Source organism: Rhineura floridana, chromosome 19 (genome assembly GCF_030035675.1).
Source record: "Rhineura floridana isolate rRhiFlo1 chromosome 19, rRhiFlo1.hap2, whole genome shotgun sequence".
Lineage (NCBI taxonomy): Eukaryota > Metazoa > Chordata > Lepidosauria > Squamata > Rhineuridae > Rhineura > Rhineura floridana.
The window spans coordinates 8,805,152-8,821,254 of NC_084498.1; the positions used below are offsets into that span (position 1 = coordinate 8,805,152).

At 43.9% G+C, this 16,103-nt stretch overlaps 1 protein-coding gene across 5 annotated transcripts in view; it reads left to right on the plus strand.

The window, feature by feature from the left end:
* Positions 1-14,838, plus strand: part of DDX55 (DEAD-box helicase 55) — a 37,287-nt gene extending 22,449 nt beyond the window's left edge. Inside the window, exons 9-14 of one of the 5 annotated variants that reach the window (XM_061603458.1) lie at positions 206-337; positions 943-1,035; positions 1,231-1,345; positions 2,629-2,797; positions 8,001-8,293; positions 10,197-14,836. In XM_061603458.1, the coding sequence (XP_061459442.1) occupies positions 206-337; positions 943-1,035; positions 1,231-1,345; positions 2,629-2,797; positions 8,001-8,293; positions 10,197-10,364 (970 nt within the window). In that variant the 3' untranslated portion in view covers positions 10,365-14,836. Of the gene's footprint in view, positions 1-205; positions 338-942; positions 1,036-1,230; positions 1,346-2,628; positions 2,798-8,000; positions 8,294-10,196 lie in introns of all 5 variants that reach the window. The other 4 variants (XM_061603459.1, XM_061603456.1, XM_061603455.1 and 1 more) reach the window with 4 other exon arrangements.
* Positions 14,839-16,103: the final 1,265 nt, after the last annotated feature.

The following is a 16,103-nucleotide window of genomic DNA, read 5'->3' on the forward strand; positions in this document are numbered from 1 at the left end:
TGGCTCCCTCACCTCTCTGGCAGAGGAGGCTGACAGCAGCAAAAAGGAAATGCTGGGGAGGGCAGTGATGGCGCATCCTGTTTTCCAGTCTCTGGAAGTTCCAGCTGCTGGTGCAGGTCCGATTGTGCTCCTGTGGGCCTGTGGGTTCTCTAAAATGAAGAATCGCAAGGCTGATATTTCTTACGGTGTTTTGTTGTACTTCCAGTACCTGTGCTTGTGTGGAGTATTATGGGAAGGCTTTGGAATCCTTGATTAAGAACGTGAAAATAATGTGCCTCCACGGGAAAATGAAACACAAACGGAATAGGATCTTCACAGAATTCCGGAAACTTCCAAGGTGAGATGCATTTTCACAAGGACTAATTCAGCGAACAGCAAGAAGAGAGGGAGTGTGTGTGTCTTTGTGATTGCCACCCTGGGCTCCTTCTGGAAGGAAGGATGGGGTATAAATTTAATAAATCAATAAATAAATTTGGAGGTAAGATTATTGGACAAGCTGCTAAGAATTCAGAATTGTTAGCTTCAGGATCATTCCCTCTGTTTCCAGTGCTCAGACTGTGAGCGCCAATTTTTATGTAGCCAAAGTGGTACTATCCACATACAACAGGGAGATATCGGCAGGCTTGACAGAACCTGAAGATTGGCAGAAGTCCAAAAGATCTTTAAAAAACAAACCCTAAAAGAAGGGGGAGACCTCAAAAGCACCCCAGTGAAGACTGAGCATGCTCAGTGGCTGCAGAATGCTAGTTGTTTTCTTTGGTGGTGGTGGGAAGAATAGAGTGGCAGGATCTTGATCAGCAGCATTCCACGCTGCACCATCTTGTTGCAGGAGCCATTTGTTCCACATCTAAGAGCCAAGTAGCATAGCCAGGAGAACCATGAGGTGTGTTGCTTTTGCCTCCCTCTCTTTTTAAAACTTTGCATTTTCCCTTTGCTTCTTAGTGGCATTCTGGTTTGCACCGATGTGATGGCCCGGGGCATTGATATTCCAGAAGTCAACTGGGTTCTACAATATGATCCTCCAAGCAATGCAAGGTGCCAGATTCTTTCTTCCTTCTCTTTTAGAATACAGCAAATCTTGAATTGCCACTTTGGTTGCGACCTCACAGGAACAGGATGTAAACAATCTGCTGAGCTCTGCAGTAACAGCATATCAGTGTCGGTCTAGGGGTTTGCCTTAAAGGAGCAGGCATGTTCCTCTTGCTAAGTCATCTTTCTCTGATATTTCAGTGCCTTCGTGCATCGCTGTGGCCGCACTGCACGCATCGGCCACTTGGGCAGCGCACTTGTCTTCTTGCTTCCCATGGAAGAAGCCTATGTCAATTTTCTAGCCATTAACCAAAAGGTGAGTGGACTCATCTGTTTTCACAATGAAGAAGAGATCATGTTTCCAGGTTCCATTCAGAATGGAGCTCTTAAATAATACCTGTTGAGGAGAGAATATTGAGTGGTGTACAAAGCCCTATATAGGTTTTAGGGACCGGGATACCTACAAGATCATCTCACCCTTACTGTATAAAATTGAATCCAACTGAACACTGTACTTTGCAGGAGAGGGCCTCTTATAGGAAGCCTGTTCTGTGTGACAGGGTTTCCTTACCTGTGGTCCACGAGCTTCATTCAGGTGGCCAATGGTGTGTCTGTGAAGAACACTTACAATTTGAATTCTATGGAATTCAAATTATAATTCAACAAAATGCAATATAAGAAATAAAAGAAGCAATACAAATATAATAATTATAATAATTAATATTATAATTGCTGCAACAGGTATAAAAATCATTAAGTGGTCCACCAAGATCCTTAGCATTGTGGGTGGTTTGTTTTACAATTTTCAAGTGGTCCATGAGGAAACAAGTTTGGAAACCACTGCTCTATGATACAGGAATCTGGCCTTTAGAGTGGCAGCACCTACCCTTTGGAACTCCCCCCTGTTCAAAAGTGTCATCTCTGTCTTTTCAGTGCCTATTGAAGACCTTCCTATTTCAACAAACCTTCATTAGAGATTCATACCCTAGTCTGTATCTCTACTGGACTTGAAAATGTTTTTAACATTTATCTCGTCAGAATGTTTCATGGGAAGTGATTCTGAAATTAAATGAATAAATCAGTAAATTTTGACAGTTAATTCTGCAGCATGCTTAGTGGGAGAATTTGCACCTTCAGAAATTCTCACTTCTACACAATTCATGTCCCCCCCCAAAAAAAATGATATGTAGAGCAAAAAAATGTGTCTTTAACTTGCAAAATTCTTTGAGTGGTAACATTTTAAAGTAGCTGAGCAAAGGGGCACACTTCTAGCGGCTTGTTTCAGATTATTTCAGTCCAAATGCCAACCCAACTTCACCCACTTTGGAATGTGGCAACAAACTCTTGTTGGAGGGTCAAAAGGATAGGACAGACCCTTGTGAGGCTTGCATAGAACAAAAAGGACATTTTTTTCTCTTAATAATATTATTTGTTATTTAGTTTATTTTTTGTAAATTGTATTGCTTTTATTGATGTATTTTTATACTTGTGTTTATTTTTATTTGTAAGCCGCCTTGAGGGCCTTTGGCCAAAAGGCGAGGTATAAATAAATTTAATAATAATAATAATTATTATTATTATTATTTGAAACCCAAATAGTGTCCCATGCAGGAAACAAAACTGCAGCATAATGTGGCCAATGTCCTGCCGAAGGTGAAGTCTCTAAGTTTGGCTGACAGAGCTGTCTATGAGAAAGGGATGAAGGCGTTTGTATCTTACGTGCAGGCTTATGCTAAACACGAATGCAACCTGATCTTTCGGGTAAAAGGTAATTACCCCCAGCACTGTGTGTGTATAATATCCATATACATAAAGTGTGTATGTGTGTGTGTTTCTACTGGTTGTTTTGATTCAGGACTGCCCTACAGCAGCTTTCGCTGACCTGGTGACTTGCAGATGTTTTGCACGACAATTCCCCATCATCTCCAGCATCTTATGGCCATGCTGGCTGAAGCTGATGGGAGTTGTAGTCCAAAATATCTGGAGGGCGCCAGGTTGGCAAAGGCTGCCAAGAAGCTTGATTACTCAGATTGCCCCTGAAGAAAGAGAGAAAATCATATTTCCAGAATGCGTTGGGCTTCAATAAACTCTGGCGTGTTTGAGATTTTGTGTCTCTCTTGCCACCTTGTCATGTCCAGCGCTTTCCCTCTGTGCTCTTCTCTCTGGTCTGATTAAAATCAAGATCACCAGCAGGGTTGAGATTGTGACATAGGAAGGTGCCTTATCCTGAGTTAGACCATTGGTCTGTCTAGGCCAGTATTATCTATGCTGACTGGCAGCGGCTGTCCAGGGCTTCAGGCAGCAAACATTCCTAGCCCTACCTGGAGATGCCAGGGATGGTCTTCTGCATGCACAGTGGACGCTCTGCCACTGAGCTATGGCTCTTGGTGTCAGACTGTGTGCGCTGCACCTCATACATGTATTATTGTATTTATTATTTATTTATTAAATGTATGTCCTGCCGTTCCTCCCAGTAGGAGCCCATTTAAAGCACTTGACTTCCCCATGAGAACTCTAGGAACTGTAGTTTGTTTAGGGTGCTGGGAATTATAGTTCTGTGAGGAGTAAACGACAGTTCCCGGGATACTTTGGGGGAAATCATGTATTTTAATGGTATGGTGTGTCCACAGCCTTAGAGAACCAGCTGCTGTAAGGAACTTGCTTCTGCCTTCCTCACACGGAGAAATTCTGCTTTGTATATAAGTCTCTGCTTGAAACTCTCCTCTTCACATTGGTTTCCGCCACTTCCCTTCTCTTGTGTGTCTTCTCTTTTAAGATTTAAAGCCTGTGTCTGTTTGTGTATGTTTGTTTGTCCGGTACCTGGTTACAGGAGACACTGTGGAAGAAAGATTATGTGATCAGTCAATCCTTTATTGTACATTGGCCATAGACCTTTACTATATTATTAAACTAATTTAAAATACTAAAGGAAAGAAATACAAGATTTAAAACAGGTCAGGAAATCAGCCATTAAATATCCCACTTAATATCAGCCATTATAACTGCTGAAACAATCATATTAAAAGTTCTAAATTTTTCTAGTAACAAGAAAGCAACCTCTTCGCCGCTAGAGCAAACTGAGCCACTTTATATGTGATATACGCATTTTTGTTCTCTAATAAAGTACAACATTCTGTGGAGATCAATCTGAAAATAGCTGCATAATAGGAGACAGGGACTTCTCCCTGAGGTCCTCAAAAAGTGGGCAGAACAGCAAGTAATATATGATGTCCTCAGTCTGACTGCATCCATATACACATCTCTGCTCCTCTTGTGAGATCCCATGATATCTCCTATCAAGATAAGCTGAGGGCATCAGCTGAAATCTAAGTTCAGTAAAAGCCCTGCAGAGATTAGAGCGCATCAGGATCTTGAGACAGGGTGTCCTTAAACTATTTAACTCAAATTCAGGAAACCACATGGAAAATTGAGCACCAACAATTGCTGCCCTGTCCTGATTTGCATCATGATCAAAAATACAATTTTTAAGGGCACATGGAAGGTACTGTATGTAGATTTTAACACATATCAGGTGACCTGAGTTATATCCTTGTATCACTAAAACCCTAAAATAGTTCATCATCATCATCATCATCAAATTTATTGTGCAGTCATGGACCCAATACAATTACTTTTGCAAGAAGTAAAATCTATGGTTATAAAATATATAAAATATATGAAACAAAGCTCATGAGGATTAAAACAACGTTAATTTGCTAAGAAGACGGGGGAATCTTCATACGGATACGTTGAGCGGCAGAGATAAACTTAGCAACAGATAGAGTTGTTGGTTTGTCATAACCAGCCAGAAGACGTTGCAGTAGTATGCTTTTAGGCCTGCCGGGGAGATGTTTTAAAATCGGATTTAAGTATTTGAAGCGTTCGGCTGCATAGTAGGGGCAGTGAAAGAGGACATGGGGCAAGGTCTCGACGACTGCGCTCTTGCAGGGACATAAACAAGATTCAAAAGGGGTGCCCTGAAAACGGCCTACTGAAAGTGAGGAGAAGATGCAATTAAATAGGGCTCTTGACGGAATTTAGGCATGGTCAGATGTTCTAGATAGGGAGCAGGTTCAGGGAATGTGAACTTTAGATCAGAGTAAAGGGGGGAGCAGGTTTTGGCACCATTAGTCATCGAGCTCTGAAGATACATGTCCTTAATCCGAGTCTCGATGATTCGTCTGGCTGTCACGGGATCCAGCGAAGCTAGATATTCCACTGAGAAACCCAGCGTGGCCAACTTGGCAAGGAGAGCTTTGGACCATGAGCTGGAGAAGGAATCACACCAGAGGAAATATAAATTTCCAGAGGAAGGACTTTTATAAGCTAGTTTAACCCAGTATCTGAAGGTTAGAGTCCAGGCAATAGATTCTAGTGAGGGCAGGGCCGCCTCCAGCCTGAGGACGGCAGCCGGGACACAACGGGGGACCCCAAAAATTAATCTCAGAAATGATGATAAAGTTGATTCAATTTCAGGATTAAAACTCGGGGCTCAAAGGGGGACACCATACAAGAGTTGAGGGAAGATTTTGGACTTAAAGACCTGAGAGGCTGCTAGTATGTACTGCCCACCCCTGGTATTGAAAAAACGGGAAATGTCTTTTGATGTCTTTTTGGCGGGTTGCACCGCAGTACATATGTGAGGGGACCAGGAAAGAGAGGAGTGAAAGGTAACCCTCAGGTATCTATATTGCCTAACCTGGGTGATTTTTTGTCCATTAATTGTCCACTCGGACAGTGAAAGACGCTGGGAAAAGACTAGGATTTTGGTCTTATCGAAATTTATAGATAATAGGTTTGTGGCACAGTAGGCCTTGAAGGCACGGAAAAGTCTTTTCAGGCCTACTTGGGACAAGGATAAAAGTGCAGTGTCATCTGCATATAGCAGCAGGGGGCAGTTTTGGTCAGCCACTTTTGGGGGATGGAAAGCTGGAGAGTGGCAGCGTGTACTGAGGTCGTTCAGAAAGAGATTGAAAAGTGCAGGAGCTAGGATACAGCCCGGTTTGACCCCGTTGGGGGCGGGAATGGAGCTCGTTAGTGTCCCATCGGCGCCACAACGAACGCGGAGGGTTGTAGTTTGGTGGAGACGATAAATGAGATAAAGAAGTCTCCTATCAATGTTAGATCGAGAAAGTTTAGCCCAAAGCTTGGAATGGTGTCGAAAGCAGATTTAAGGTCAACGAAAGCTACGAACAAGCCGTTACCCAGAGGGCCCATGTATTTTTCTGCCATATGATTTAATAGAATGCAGTGGTCGAGGGTGGATCTCCCTTTTCTGAAGCCAGCCTGTTCTCGGCCCATGATATTCTCCTCCTCGAGCCAGTGGGTCAGCTTTAGGTTTAAATAGCTGGCATAAAGCTTTCCCACGACCGATAAGAGGCTGATGGACCTATAATTCGATGGATCATCTCTGGCTCCTTTTTTAAATATGGGAATGACAATAGCCTCGAGCCAGGCTGCTGGAAAGTGGCTGGAGTTGTTGATCAGAGTAAATACACTGGCCAGGAGGGGGGCCCACCAGGCTTGGTGGGGCCCTAAAATAGTTAGATTTTAGAAACTTGCCCCTCGACCTCAATCCCCTCTACATTTAGGGTGGTTGAAATTGCAATAGCTATTCTGCCACTCCCTCAACCTGTTAAAGACAGTTTCTTTGCTGGCTGTTCCCAAATCTTAAATCCTTGGATGCTTAAGGAATTTTCCCCCTGTAGCCAAGTCTCCTGCAAGCAAATAATATAAAAAGTCTGAAGATATTGTGTAACTTCTCTGTCAATCAATTTATTCCTCCAGCCTGCAATATTTCAAGAGATAAATCTTATGTATGCAGGTCAGTCCCATCTACTGAGAGTCAGTCCTCTGGACAGGCTGCCAGCGGAGCGAATCTATTACCTTGGGTCCACGCATTTGTGTTTTTGAACTGCGGCTCTAAGGCTCCAGCCCTGCCAAACCAAAGTTCCATCTGCCTGGCTGAAGAAAGAATATTGCATTTTGAACATTTTCATAGAACATTTTCATTGGAACAATTGAGCTTGTTTGGATGTCATGATAAATCATTACTTATTGTGATGGGAAGGAGCTGGAGCGAGCCTGAGGCTCATATATTTCCTCCTTCCCTCTCCTTCTCTGGCATGGTTGTGATGAGGAAATTGCATGCTTCAGCTACCAATCACAGCTTGTTATCTTGTGATTAAGATAACTTGGTTGATTTTATTTATTGGTTGTTGAAACAAAGTAGCTTCAACAAACCCTAGTTAAGATTAACCACAGTGTACGATTCTGATGTAACACTAATCTGAAGGTAATAAGAAATGGAAGCTTCTGATCTCATAGCTGTATCTGAGGAGGAAAGAGAGGGGAAATAGCATACGCCAAGGCTGACTGCAGCTCCTTCCCATCACAGTGAACTATGGTTTATCACATGGGTTGGCAATGTGGTGCCCACAGGTGTTAGTAAGCCTGCCAGTACCTGCTGTGGTGCCTGCAAAAGGTCTCGGTAAGTATCTCCTCAGAAATCCACAATGCATGAGAAACTTCTTGCTCTTCCTGCACAGCTCCCGTTTGCAGTGGCTCAGTGTATCGTTAAACATGCCTACATCTCATGGGATGTCAGGATTGGACACCTGCCATACCTTCAATTCTGAACAGAGGAGAGGTGCAAAGAGCTCCATTCTGTGAGCAACTTTGTGGTCTTATCTTCTCCTCCATTAGATGTGGCAGCCATCTTGTGTTTGCCACATAACTCACGGCAGTTATTTTCTGTGATGCCACGCCCTCCTGGCAGCCATTTTGTGACTGGCGCCCATGCCCTTTCTCAGAATTCTAAATGTGCCCACGGGCTCCAAAAGTTTGGTGCCATATATTTGCCATATATTTCTATATGTGCTGTATATTTCTATTTGCTTTGCCATATATTTCTATATGTGTTTCTTAATCCATCTTTATCCTTCCCCTCCTTCCCCCCCCCCATCCAACAGACCTGGACTTTGCCAGCCTGGCCCGAGGTTTTGCCTTGCTGAAGATGCCAAGGATGCCAGAACTGAAAGGCAGGTCCTTCTCAGAGTTCACACCTGTCGATATTAACACAGACTCAATTGCGTTCAGGGACAAGAGCAGAGAAAAACAGAGGCAAAAGTGGCTTGAGCAACGAAAGAAAGAGTTGCAGGAGCAAGAAGGGCAAAGGAAATTCACCAGGAATAAAGCCTGGTCCAAGCAGAAAGCCAAGAAGGAGAAGAAGAAGAAAATGACAGCCAAACGGAAAAGAGAGGAAGTGAGCAGGGTTCTTTACAACATTTACAGTACTGCCCCCCCCCCAGTAACACTGTTGTCTGGCTGGCTGGAAAACAAACAAGAAGTAAAATGCAGTACTAAAGCAAAACATTTGCAGCATAAAAAATTGTCAGCAATGATAGAGAGAAAACCAGTTTTGCAGCATGCCAAAAAGATTTTATTAAGAAATGTGGTTAATACTTTTAAAAAAATATACAACATGTAAACCATAGGTTGCAGTTCAGAACTTTAAAACCATAGGTTTATAGGCCCTGGGAGAATAAAAATGATGCCAAAATGACTGTAAATATGGTGCCAAAATGACTATAAAGAAAGTGCCTGGTGACCCTCTCTGGGGAAGTCATGTCACAGCTTGGGAGGCACCACTGAGAAGGCCCTTTCCCTGGTTGCCACCTTCCTTGATTCCTTTGGTGGGGGCACCCAGAGAAGGACCTGGTTCAGGTAGACATATACAGGAGAAGGTAATCCTGCAGGCAATTCAGTCCTGAGCCTTTAAGGCAAGAGTGGGGACCTCAGGGCCGGGGGCCAAATGTGCCCCTTTGGGACTCTAGCGAGCCACCCCTTGCTGGCTCTGCTTTACACCCTCCTTGGGTGTTTTTGCCTGGCTGGAATGTATCCTTCAGTTTTGCCGCTGGCCCCACCCACCATTGATGTGTGGCCCCTGGAAGGCTGCTGAAAAGGGAATGTGGCCCTTGGGCTGAAAAAGCTTTCCCATCCACCTCCTAAAGGCTTTAAAGGGCAATACCAGCATCTTGAACTGGGTCCAAAAATGAATTGGAAGTCACTGGAGCTGATGAAAGGTCCAGCATAATACAGTCCAACTTTGGCAGAGGTGGGGAACCTGCCCCCCCCCCCAGCTGTAGCTGGACTCCAGACTCCCATCAACCTCAGCCAGCCTAGCCAATGAGTAGGGGTGATGGGATTTGGAGTCCAGCAACGTTTGGAAGGCTACAGATTCCTTACCCCTGAATTTTGTTATCAACTGCTGTTAAAACACCTCGACATCTCCCTAACATGTTGTATCTAGTCTTGCGGATTTTAATTGCAAGCTGCTCTTGAGAGCCAATTTGTTTGTTTGTTTTTGTGTGTGTGTGTGTGTGTGTGTGTGTGAGTGTGTGTGTGAGTGTGTGTGTGAGTGTGTGTGTGTGTGTGAGAAAGAGAGAGAAAGAGAATGAGAGAATGAGAGAGAGAGAATGAGAGAGAATGAGAGAGAATGAGAGAGAGAGAGAGAGAGAATGAGAGAGAGAGAGAGAATGAGAGAGAGAGAGAAAGAGAGAGAATGAGAGAGAGAATGAGAGAGAGAGAATGAGAGAGAGAGAATGTGAGAGAGAGAGAGAGAGAATGAGACAGAGAGAGAGAGAGAATGAGAGAGAGAGACAGAGAGAGAGAGAATGAGAGAGAGAGAGAGAGAGACAGAGAGAGAGAGAATGAGAGAGAGAGAGAGAATGAGAGAGAGAGAATGAGAGAGAGAGAATGAGAGAGAGAGAGAGAGAGAGAGAGAGAGAATGAGAGAGAGAGAGAGAGAGAATGAGAGAGAGAGAGAGAGAATGAGAGAGAGAGAGAGAGAATGAGAGAGAGAGAGAGAGAATGAGAGAGAGAGAGAATGAGAGAGAGAGAGAGAGAGAGAGAGAGAGAGAGAGAGAATGAGAATGAGAGAGAGAGAGAGAGAGAGAGAGAGAGAGAGAGAATGAGAATGAGAGAGAATGAGAATGAGAGAGAGAATGAGAATGAGAATGAGAGAGAGAGAGAGAATGAGAATGAGAATGAGCATAAATAATAAACCCCAAGAGCAGTAAGAGAGGGTTTGGGTGAAGACAGGACCATGTACCTGTCCAGGCATTCCTGTTCTGTGCTAAAATCCGGTTCTCTTTATTTGCCGGCAGGGTTCTGATGTGGAGGATGACGATATGGAGGAGCTCCTGAATGACACCCGGCTCTTGAAAAGGTTGAAGAAGGGCAAAATCAGTGAGGAAGAGTTTGAGAAGAAGCTGCTGTGTGGTGTGAACGAAGCCCAGAGGGGAGATGCGGGGGAAGGAGACTCTGACAGATGAAACAGCTGGACACTGCTTCATATCTTTAAAACTTTTGCACCAAATGCCATTTTGCTCTTTGATGTTGGCACTGTTGGGGTCTTACGATACAGCAGCCTTTCCCGACCAGATCCTCTCCAGATGTTTTGGACTACAACACCCATCAGCCCTAGCCAGCACAGCTGTCAATTGGGGGAGCATTGGGCGCCACCTCATACTGAGCCAGACCATTGGTCCGTCTACTGTGACAGGCAGCAGCTCTCTAGGATGTCAGGCAAGGTAGAGTTCCTGCTTCATGTGATTCTTTTCACTGGAGGTGCCAGGGATTGACCTTGGGGACCATCTCAGTGCAAAGCACGGGCTCTGCCAGTAAGCTATAAATTAAGACCACTTCCCCATGTTAAGATTTTTGGCCACCTGACAGCTCCACCCGGCCCTCCCTGTGTCACAACTGTTGTTGCTGTTACTATTTAGTAGATTTATTAGTCGCTTGTTACCCGAAGGTTTCCAAGCAACACTGTGAAAAACCAAAATAATCTATCATACCATAAAACAAAATAATAAAACAACAACAACCTCCCATACGTGTTAGAAAGGTTTTCCTATATCAGCAGTTTCTGTATGAATAGGGGTGGGATTATCAGAAACATCAGAAGGGCCTTGCTGGATCAGGCCAGTGGCCCAACTAGGCTGTCAATCTGTTCCCACAGTGGCCAACCTGATCCCACCTGGAAACCCACAAGTAGGGACCTGAGTGCAAGAGCGCTCTCCCCTCTTGGGGTTCCCAGCAACTGGCATTCACAGGCATGTACTGCCTCTGGCAGTGGATTCATTGGGGAGTGGTGACTGAACAAGAACAGCCACCAGCTGAAAGCATCCAATAGTGACAGTGAATGGTGACATCCTGTGCCCCCTCCATCCACACTCACAAATGAGAAACACCCCCCCCCCCAATCACATCAGGTTTGTAAAAGTGGCATGCAATGACCAACCTACTTTTCAGTTTATAACACGATGCACCAGGAGTAGGAAACCTTTTTTATTTTTTAGCCTGAGGGCAGCACTCCCTTCTGGGGGCCGCAGGTCAGTGTGGGGTGTGGCCAGAGGCAAAAGTGGGCAAAACAATGGGTGCGGCTTACCAGTGTGCTGCCCAGTCCTGCAAAAGCCAGAGGCTTCTGTGCACGCCCACCTCTCCATCCAGGCGAGCACAAGGTACCGTCACCATTTCAAGAGACTGTCCAGCCAGGCAAGAGCACGCAAGGGAGGTGCAGAGCAGGGACAGTGAAGGGTGTGGCCTGGGGGCAGTCTGGAAGGCTGGACAGATAGGTCCGGACGACTACATGCCATCCTCACACCTACAGCTTCCCACCCTTGACAGACTGCTTGGGCCCCAACTGTCTGCAAGGCCACCTCCTTCCTTACAGACCCTCTCCTGTGTTAAGATGGGTGCGGTGGGTGGGGGGCTTTGGGCAGTTTTGCCGCCCTCAGAAATACTGGGGTAGCAGCATTTATACAAAAAAGGCATAAAATATATTTTAAAAAATTGTTTTAGTTTCTTATTTTTTTACTTGATTTTATATTGTACATCCACATTGTTGTAACCCACCCTGGGACCTTATGATGAAAGGTGGGTAAGAAATCCTATAATAAAATAAAATGCAATGGGAGGTGCCAGGGACTGACCTTCCACAAGCAAAGCATGTGCTCTGCCACTAATCTACAGACCTTCCCTACTCAGGGCGATAGCTTAGTCTCCCATCCCATCATATCCACCCCCTGATAAGCAGCTTGTAGGCCTAGCAATATGGTGTACAAACATATCCCTTACACATCCAATTACTGATGCTTCCCATAGTGGGAGTAAAGCACCAGCGCATGTTACAAGTGACCTAAAGCAATGGGGGGGCAATAGAATGGCAATATATTCTTCCCTCTTCCGATTCCTCCTCCAAAGTGTTTGTAGTTCTTGCAGGATTTGCTCCCCCTTTTTTCGCTTCTCTTCCGGTCTTTGTTCTCAGTGAGTAATGGCTCTCTAAGTGAAGACCGCATGGCTGCAGAGTCAACCAATCCTTGTTTTATCTCCATTCTCCTCCCTGCTGAGTTCTATAAGGAGCAACACTGAGACTAAGGAGGAGGAGGAAGAGGAAGATGAAGCTGACAAGCAGTCCCAGGCCCTAGCTTGGTTGTAAGAGCGCAGGTAGGTGAGGGCTAGCTGTGGGCAGACTGAGCTTGGTGGGGCAGTATCTCATTCGCCCTGATGGATGATCCTACATAAGAAGAGCCCCATTGGATCAGACCAAAGATCCATCAGTCCATCATTCTGTTCTCACAGTGGCCAACCAGATGCCTATGGGAACCCCCAAGCAGGACCTGAGCACATCAGCACTCTCCCCACTTGTGAATCCCAGCAACTAGTATTCAGAGGCATCCTGCAACAGCGGAAGTAGAACATATCCATTGTGGCTATTGGTCACTGTTTGATTGTTGCCAAACAGCCTCTAGTAGTGTCCACAAATGGAGTCCTCTATTTGAAGGCGTCTTCCATTTGAGGGTTCTCCAGTCTAAATCTGGTTCAAAGAGAAGGAATTATAAAAAGGAAAAGCAGGAGCCTTAAAGTTGCCCTTCGGCAGTTAACAGCACCTGGTCAGCAAACTGAGCAGGCACCCAGGTCTCCTGCTCACAGTCTTCCCCTCTATGGTGAGATGTATTGCATTTCTATTTAAATTAGAGTAGTTATGTCTAAATTGGTAGCTATACTTACAAGTTACCATATGCAAACTGGTATTTATTTTTGGTTATGCAGATCCTCAATTTTGGCAATGTGTAGCTGGCCAACCTAGCCTCTAGTGGGGGACTTTATCCTGGAACAAAGCTATGTGGGGAATTTAAACAGTGGCCCACCCGGGGTGGGATAGAGTGAGTGGGGGTCCTATGCAGGCCCTGTCAGGGCCTTGTGGCAAATGGAAACAATTATTTGGCATCAGATCCCCCCCATTTCCTACATAATTACAGTATAACCACCCACATGTATCAGTTTAGTTGTTGCTTTTTAAAATGTTTTTTATTGAAAACATGGTGCATATGAAGCACTAAACTTTAGTGACTAAAGGTCACGTTCAAGATACAACAGGCATCCATTCAGTTTTGAGGCCCTGAATGTTTCCTGGATTCAGCCTACCTTCCCTGTCCACGTCTTGCTCCGTTGGAGGGTCACTGATGTTAATTGTGAAGTTCACTATTTTAGTAATCCAGATGGTCCTCCAGTTGCTGAAGCAAAATGAATAGGTTCCATTCTTCTGGGCAATAAAGGTTACATTCCCGCTGTCCACTCTCTCTAGAGTGTAAATATACATAGGGTCAGGCCCAGCTATCTGGAACAAGAAAAGGAACCCGCTACTCTTTGGCATTTTTTTAATCCAGTGGTTCCCAAATTTGTTTTCCTGCACGGCCCACTTGAAAATTGCTGATGGCTTGGCGGACCCTTGAACGATTTTTCTGTCTGGAGTAGCAATTGTAATCTGCTGTGCCAGATACTGTATGATTTTTAACTCATGTTTGTATTGCTTCATTTATTTCTTAGATTATAAAATAAAATGTAAGAAATACAAGAAGCAATATAAAAATAAAATTAAAAATCTGTGTGGGAGATACAGTTAAATACAAATTTAATGGAAATTTGGTTTCAGCAAGTGGGGGAATTGGGCTTTATGGCAAAACTGACTAACAAACTGCAAGAGAGAAAGCGTAAGTCAGACATGCGCTGTGCTGTTTGGTTTAGCTTTTCTGGATATGCTGCGATGAAGGAACATGGATACAAAGCACCAACATCCTATGGTGACCTAAGGAAAGACACTTTTATTTGATGGACATTGTGAAGTGATAAGTTTTTTTTTTAATGAACAAAAAGCTAGACTAATCTGTGGGGGTGGAAGGAGGGTCATGTATTACTGGAATTCTTAAAAAATAAAAGTTTAAGATATCATCACGAATATTTAATGTGGACATGCCATGGACCACCTGAATGATGCTCATGGACTGCTGGTGGTCCATGCACCATACTTTGGAAACCGTGTTCTAATCCGCATAATTTGCATCGCACCCTTTCCCCACTTCCAAAGAATTTGGTAGTCCCTTATATTCTCCCTCGCATTTCAGTGAAACAGTCCTTGATTCTTTGCTTTTCACATCAAGGGAATGAAGGCAGAGAGGCAACTTGCACAAGGGATGTGACAAGTCCAGGGCAAAGGGAAGACTCCAAAGTGCTGCTGAACCTCTGAGATTCAAGTCATTCTTTAATGTACAGTAACATCTGAAACTGGATGGATAGGATTAGGTGTTGTGAAGGTTGGTGCCCAGTTAGAAAAACAAACACGACATTCCTTTAGCAAAGAAGAATCATCTGCTTTAACTTTATTGCTATGATAGCTTCCGAATGAATGTCATGTTTTTAAACTGTAATCAAAACAGGCTTAAAATTGGCAGACTTCTGATGACAATGCAGTTGTCCCATCAATGGAAAGGAAGAGTGCCTACATACATTAGCTTAGGGATGTTGTTATTTGCATTAAAATTTATATCCCTCCCTTTCTACCAAAGGAAGCCCTGGGCAGCAAACAAGCGATTCAACACTAAAAAAATCCACCCTGGGCTCCTGCTGGAAGGAAGGGCGGGGTATAAATAAAATAATAAATAAATAAAATATTTAAAAACAAAACATCTTAAAAAATATCTTAAAAAACAATTCCAGTACAGATTCATACTGGGATATGCAGTCATCACAGTATTATTTAGTCTGATCTGCGGTTAGGCCCATGTAAAATAATCAGATTGGATATGGTAAAATGTGGGAAGGTGCCCTCAACAAACTGCATCATTTTAACTCATGTAATTATTGGTTCCGATATTATCCTCACTTAGAAAGACGGAGTCTGGTTAAGGTATAACACCTTGCCTCTTTCCACAAGCTGTCTCAGTGAAGGGTTTATTTTAATCCCAGTCTGTATCTGTATTGCATTCCACAAGCTGTCTCAGTGAAGGGTTTATTTTAATCCCAGTCTGTATCTGTATTGCATTTGAAATTGTTTTTATTAATGTAATTTTTGAACTGTTTTCAAATCTGTAATGGTTTGTAGTTGTTTTATATAGATTTTTATTGTTTTGTGCAATTCAAGATGCTTCACAGGAAGTGATTCCCAAATGAAATATTCCCAAATGAAATAGTCAGTCAGACTGTACAACTTGCAATCATGTACAATATTTGGCAACACAGATTATTTGTGCCCTCAATGTTCCTTGTATGTATGTACTGCCTTCAAGTCAATTCTGACTTATGGTGACCCTACGAATAGGGTATTCATGAGGCTGAGAGGCAGTGACTGGCCCAAGGTCACCCAGTGAGTTTCATGGCTATGTGGGGATTCGAACCCTGGTCTCCGGTTGGTGTCATGTGGCCCCTGCGACATCTCCTGAAGCTACTTCATTTTCCCAACCCATCAGATTCCGTCCCCCTTGTTTTTTCTTATTTTACCTGGTTTAAAGTGCCCTCCATTATAGTTGTAGAACAACTGATAAAAAGAAAATGATTTTTTAAAATTTATGATTTGGGAGGAAATGTCCCCCTTCAGCTGCCTGAGAATAAATTGGTATGCTTCTGTTGTGTGTGTACAGCACCCTAAGGCTGCAGTCCTAACCTCTCTTACTTGGGGGAGTAAGCCCCATTGAATTCAAGTAGCTGTGGAAAGGATTGAAGCCTAAAGTCAG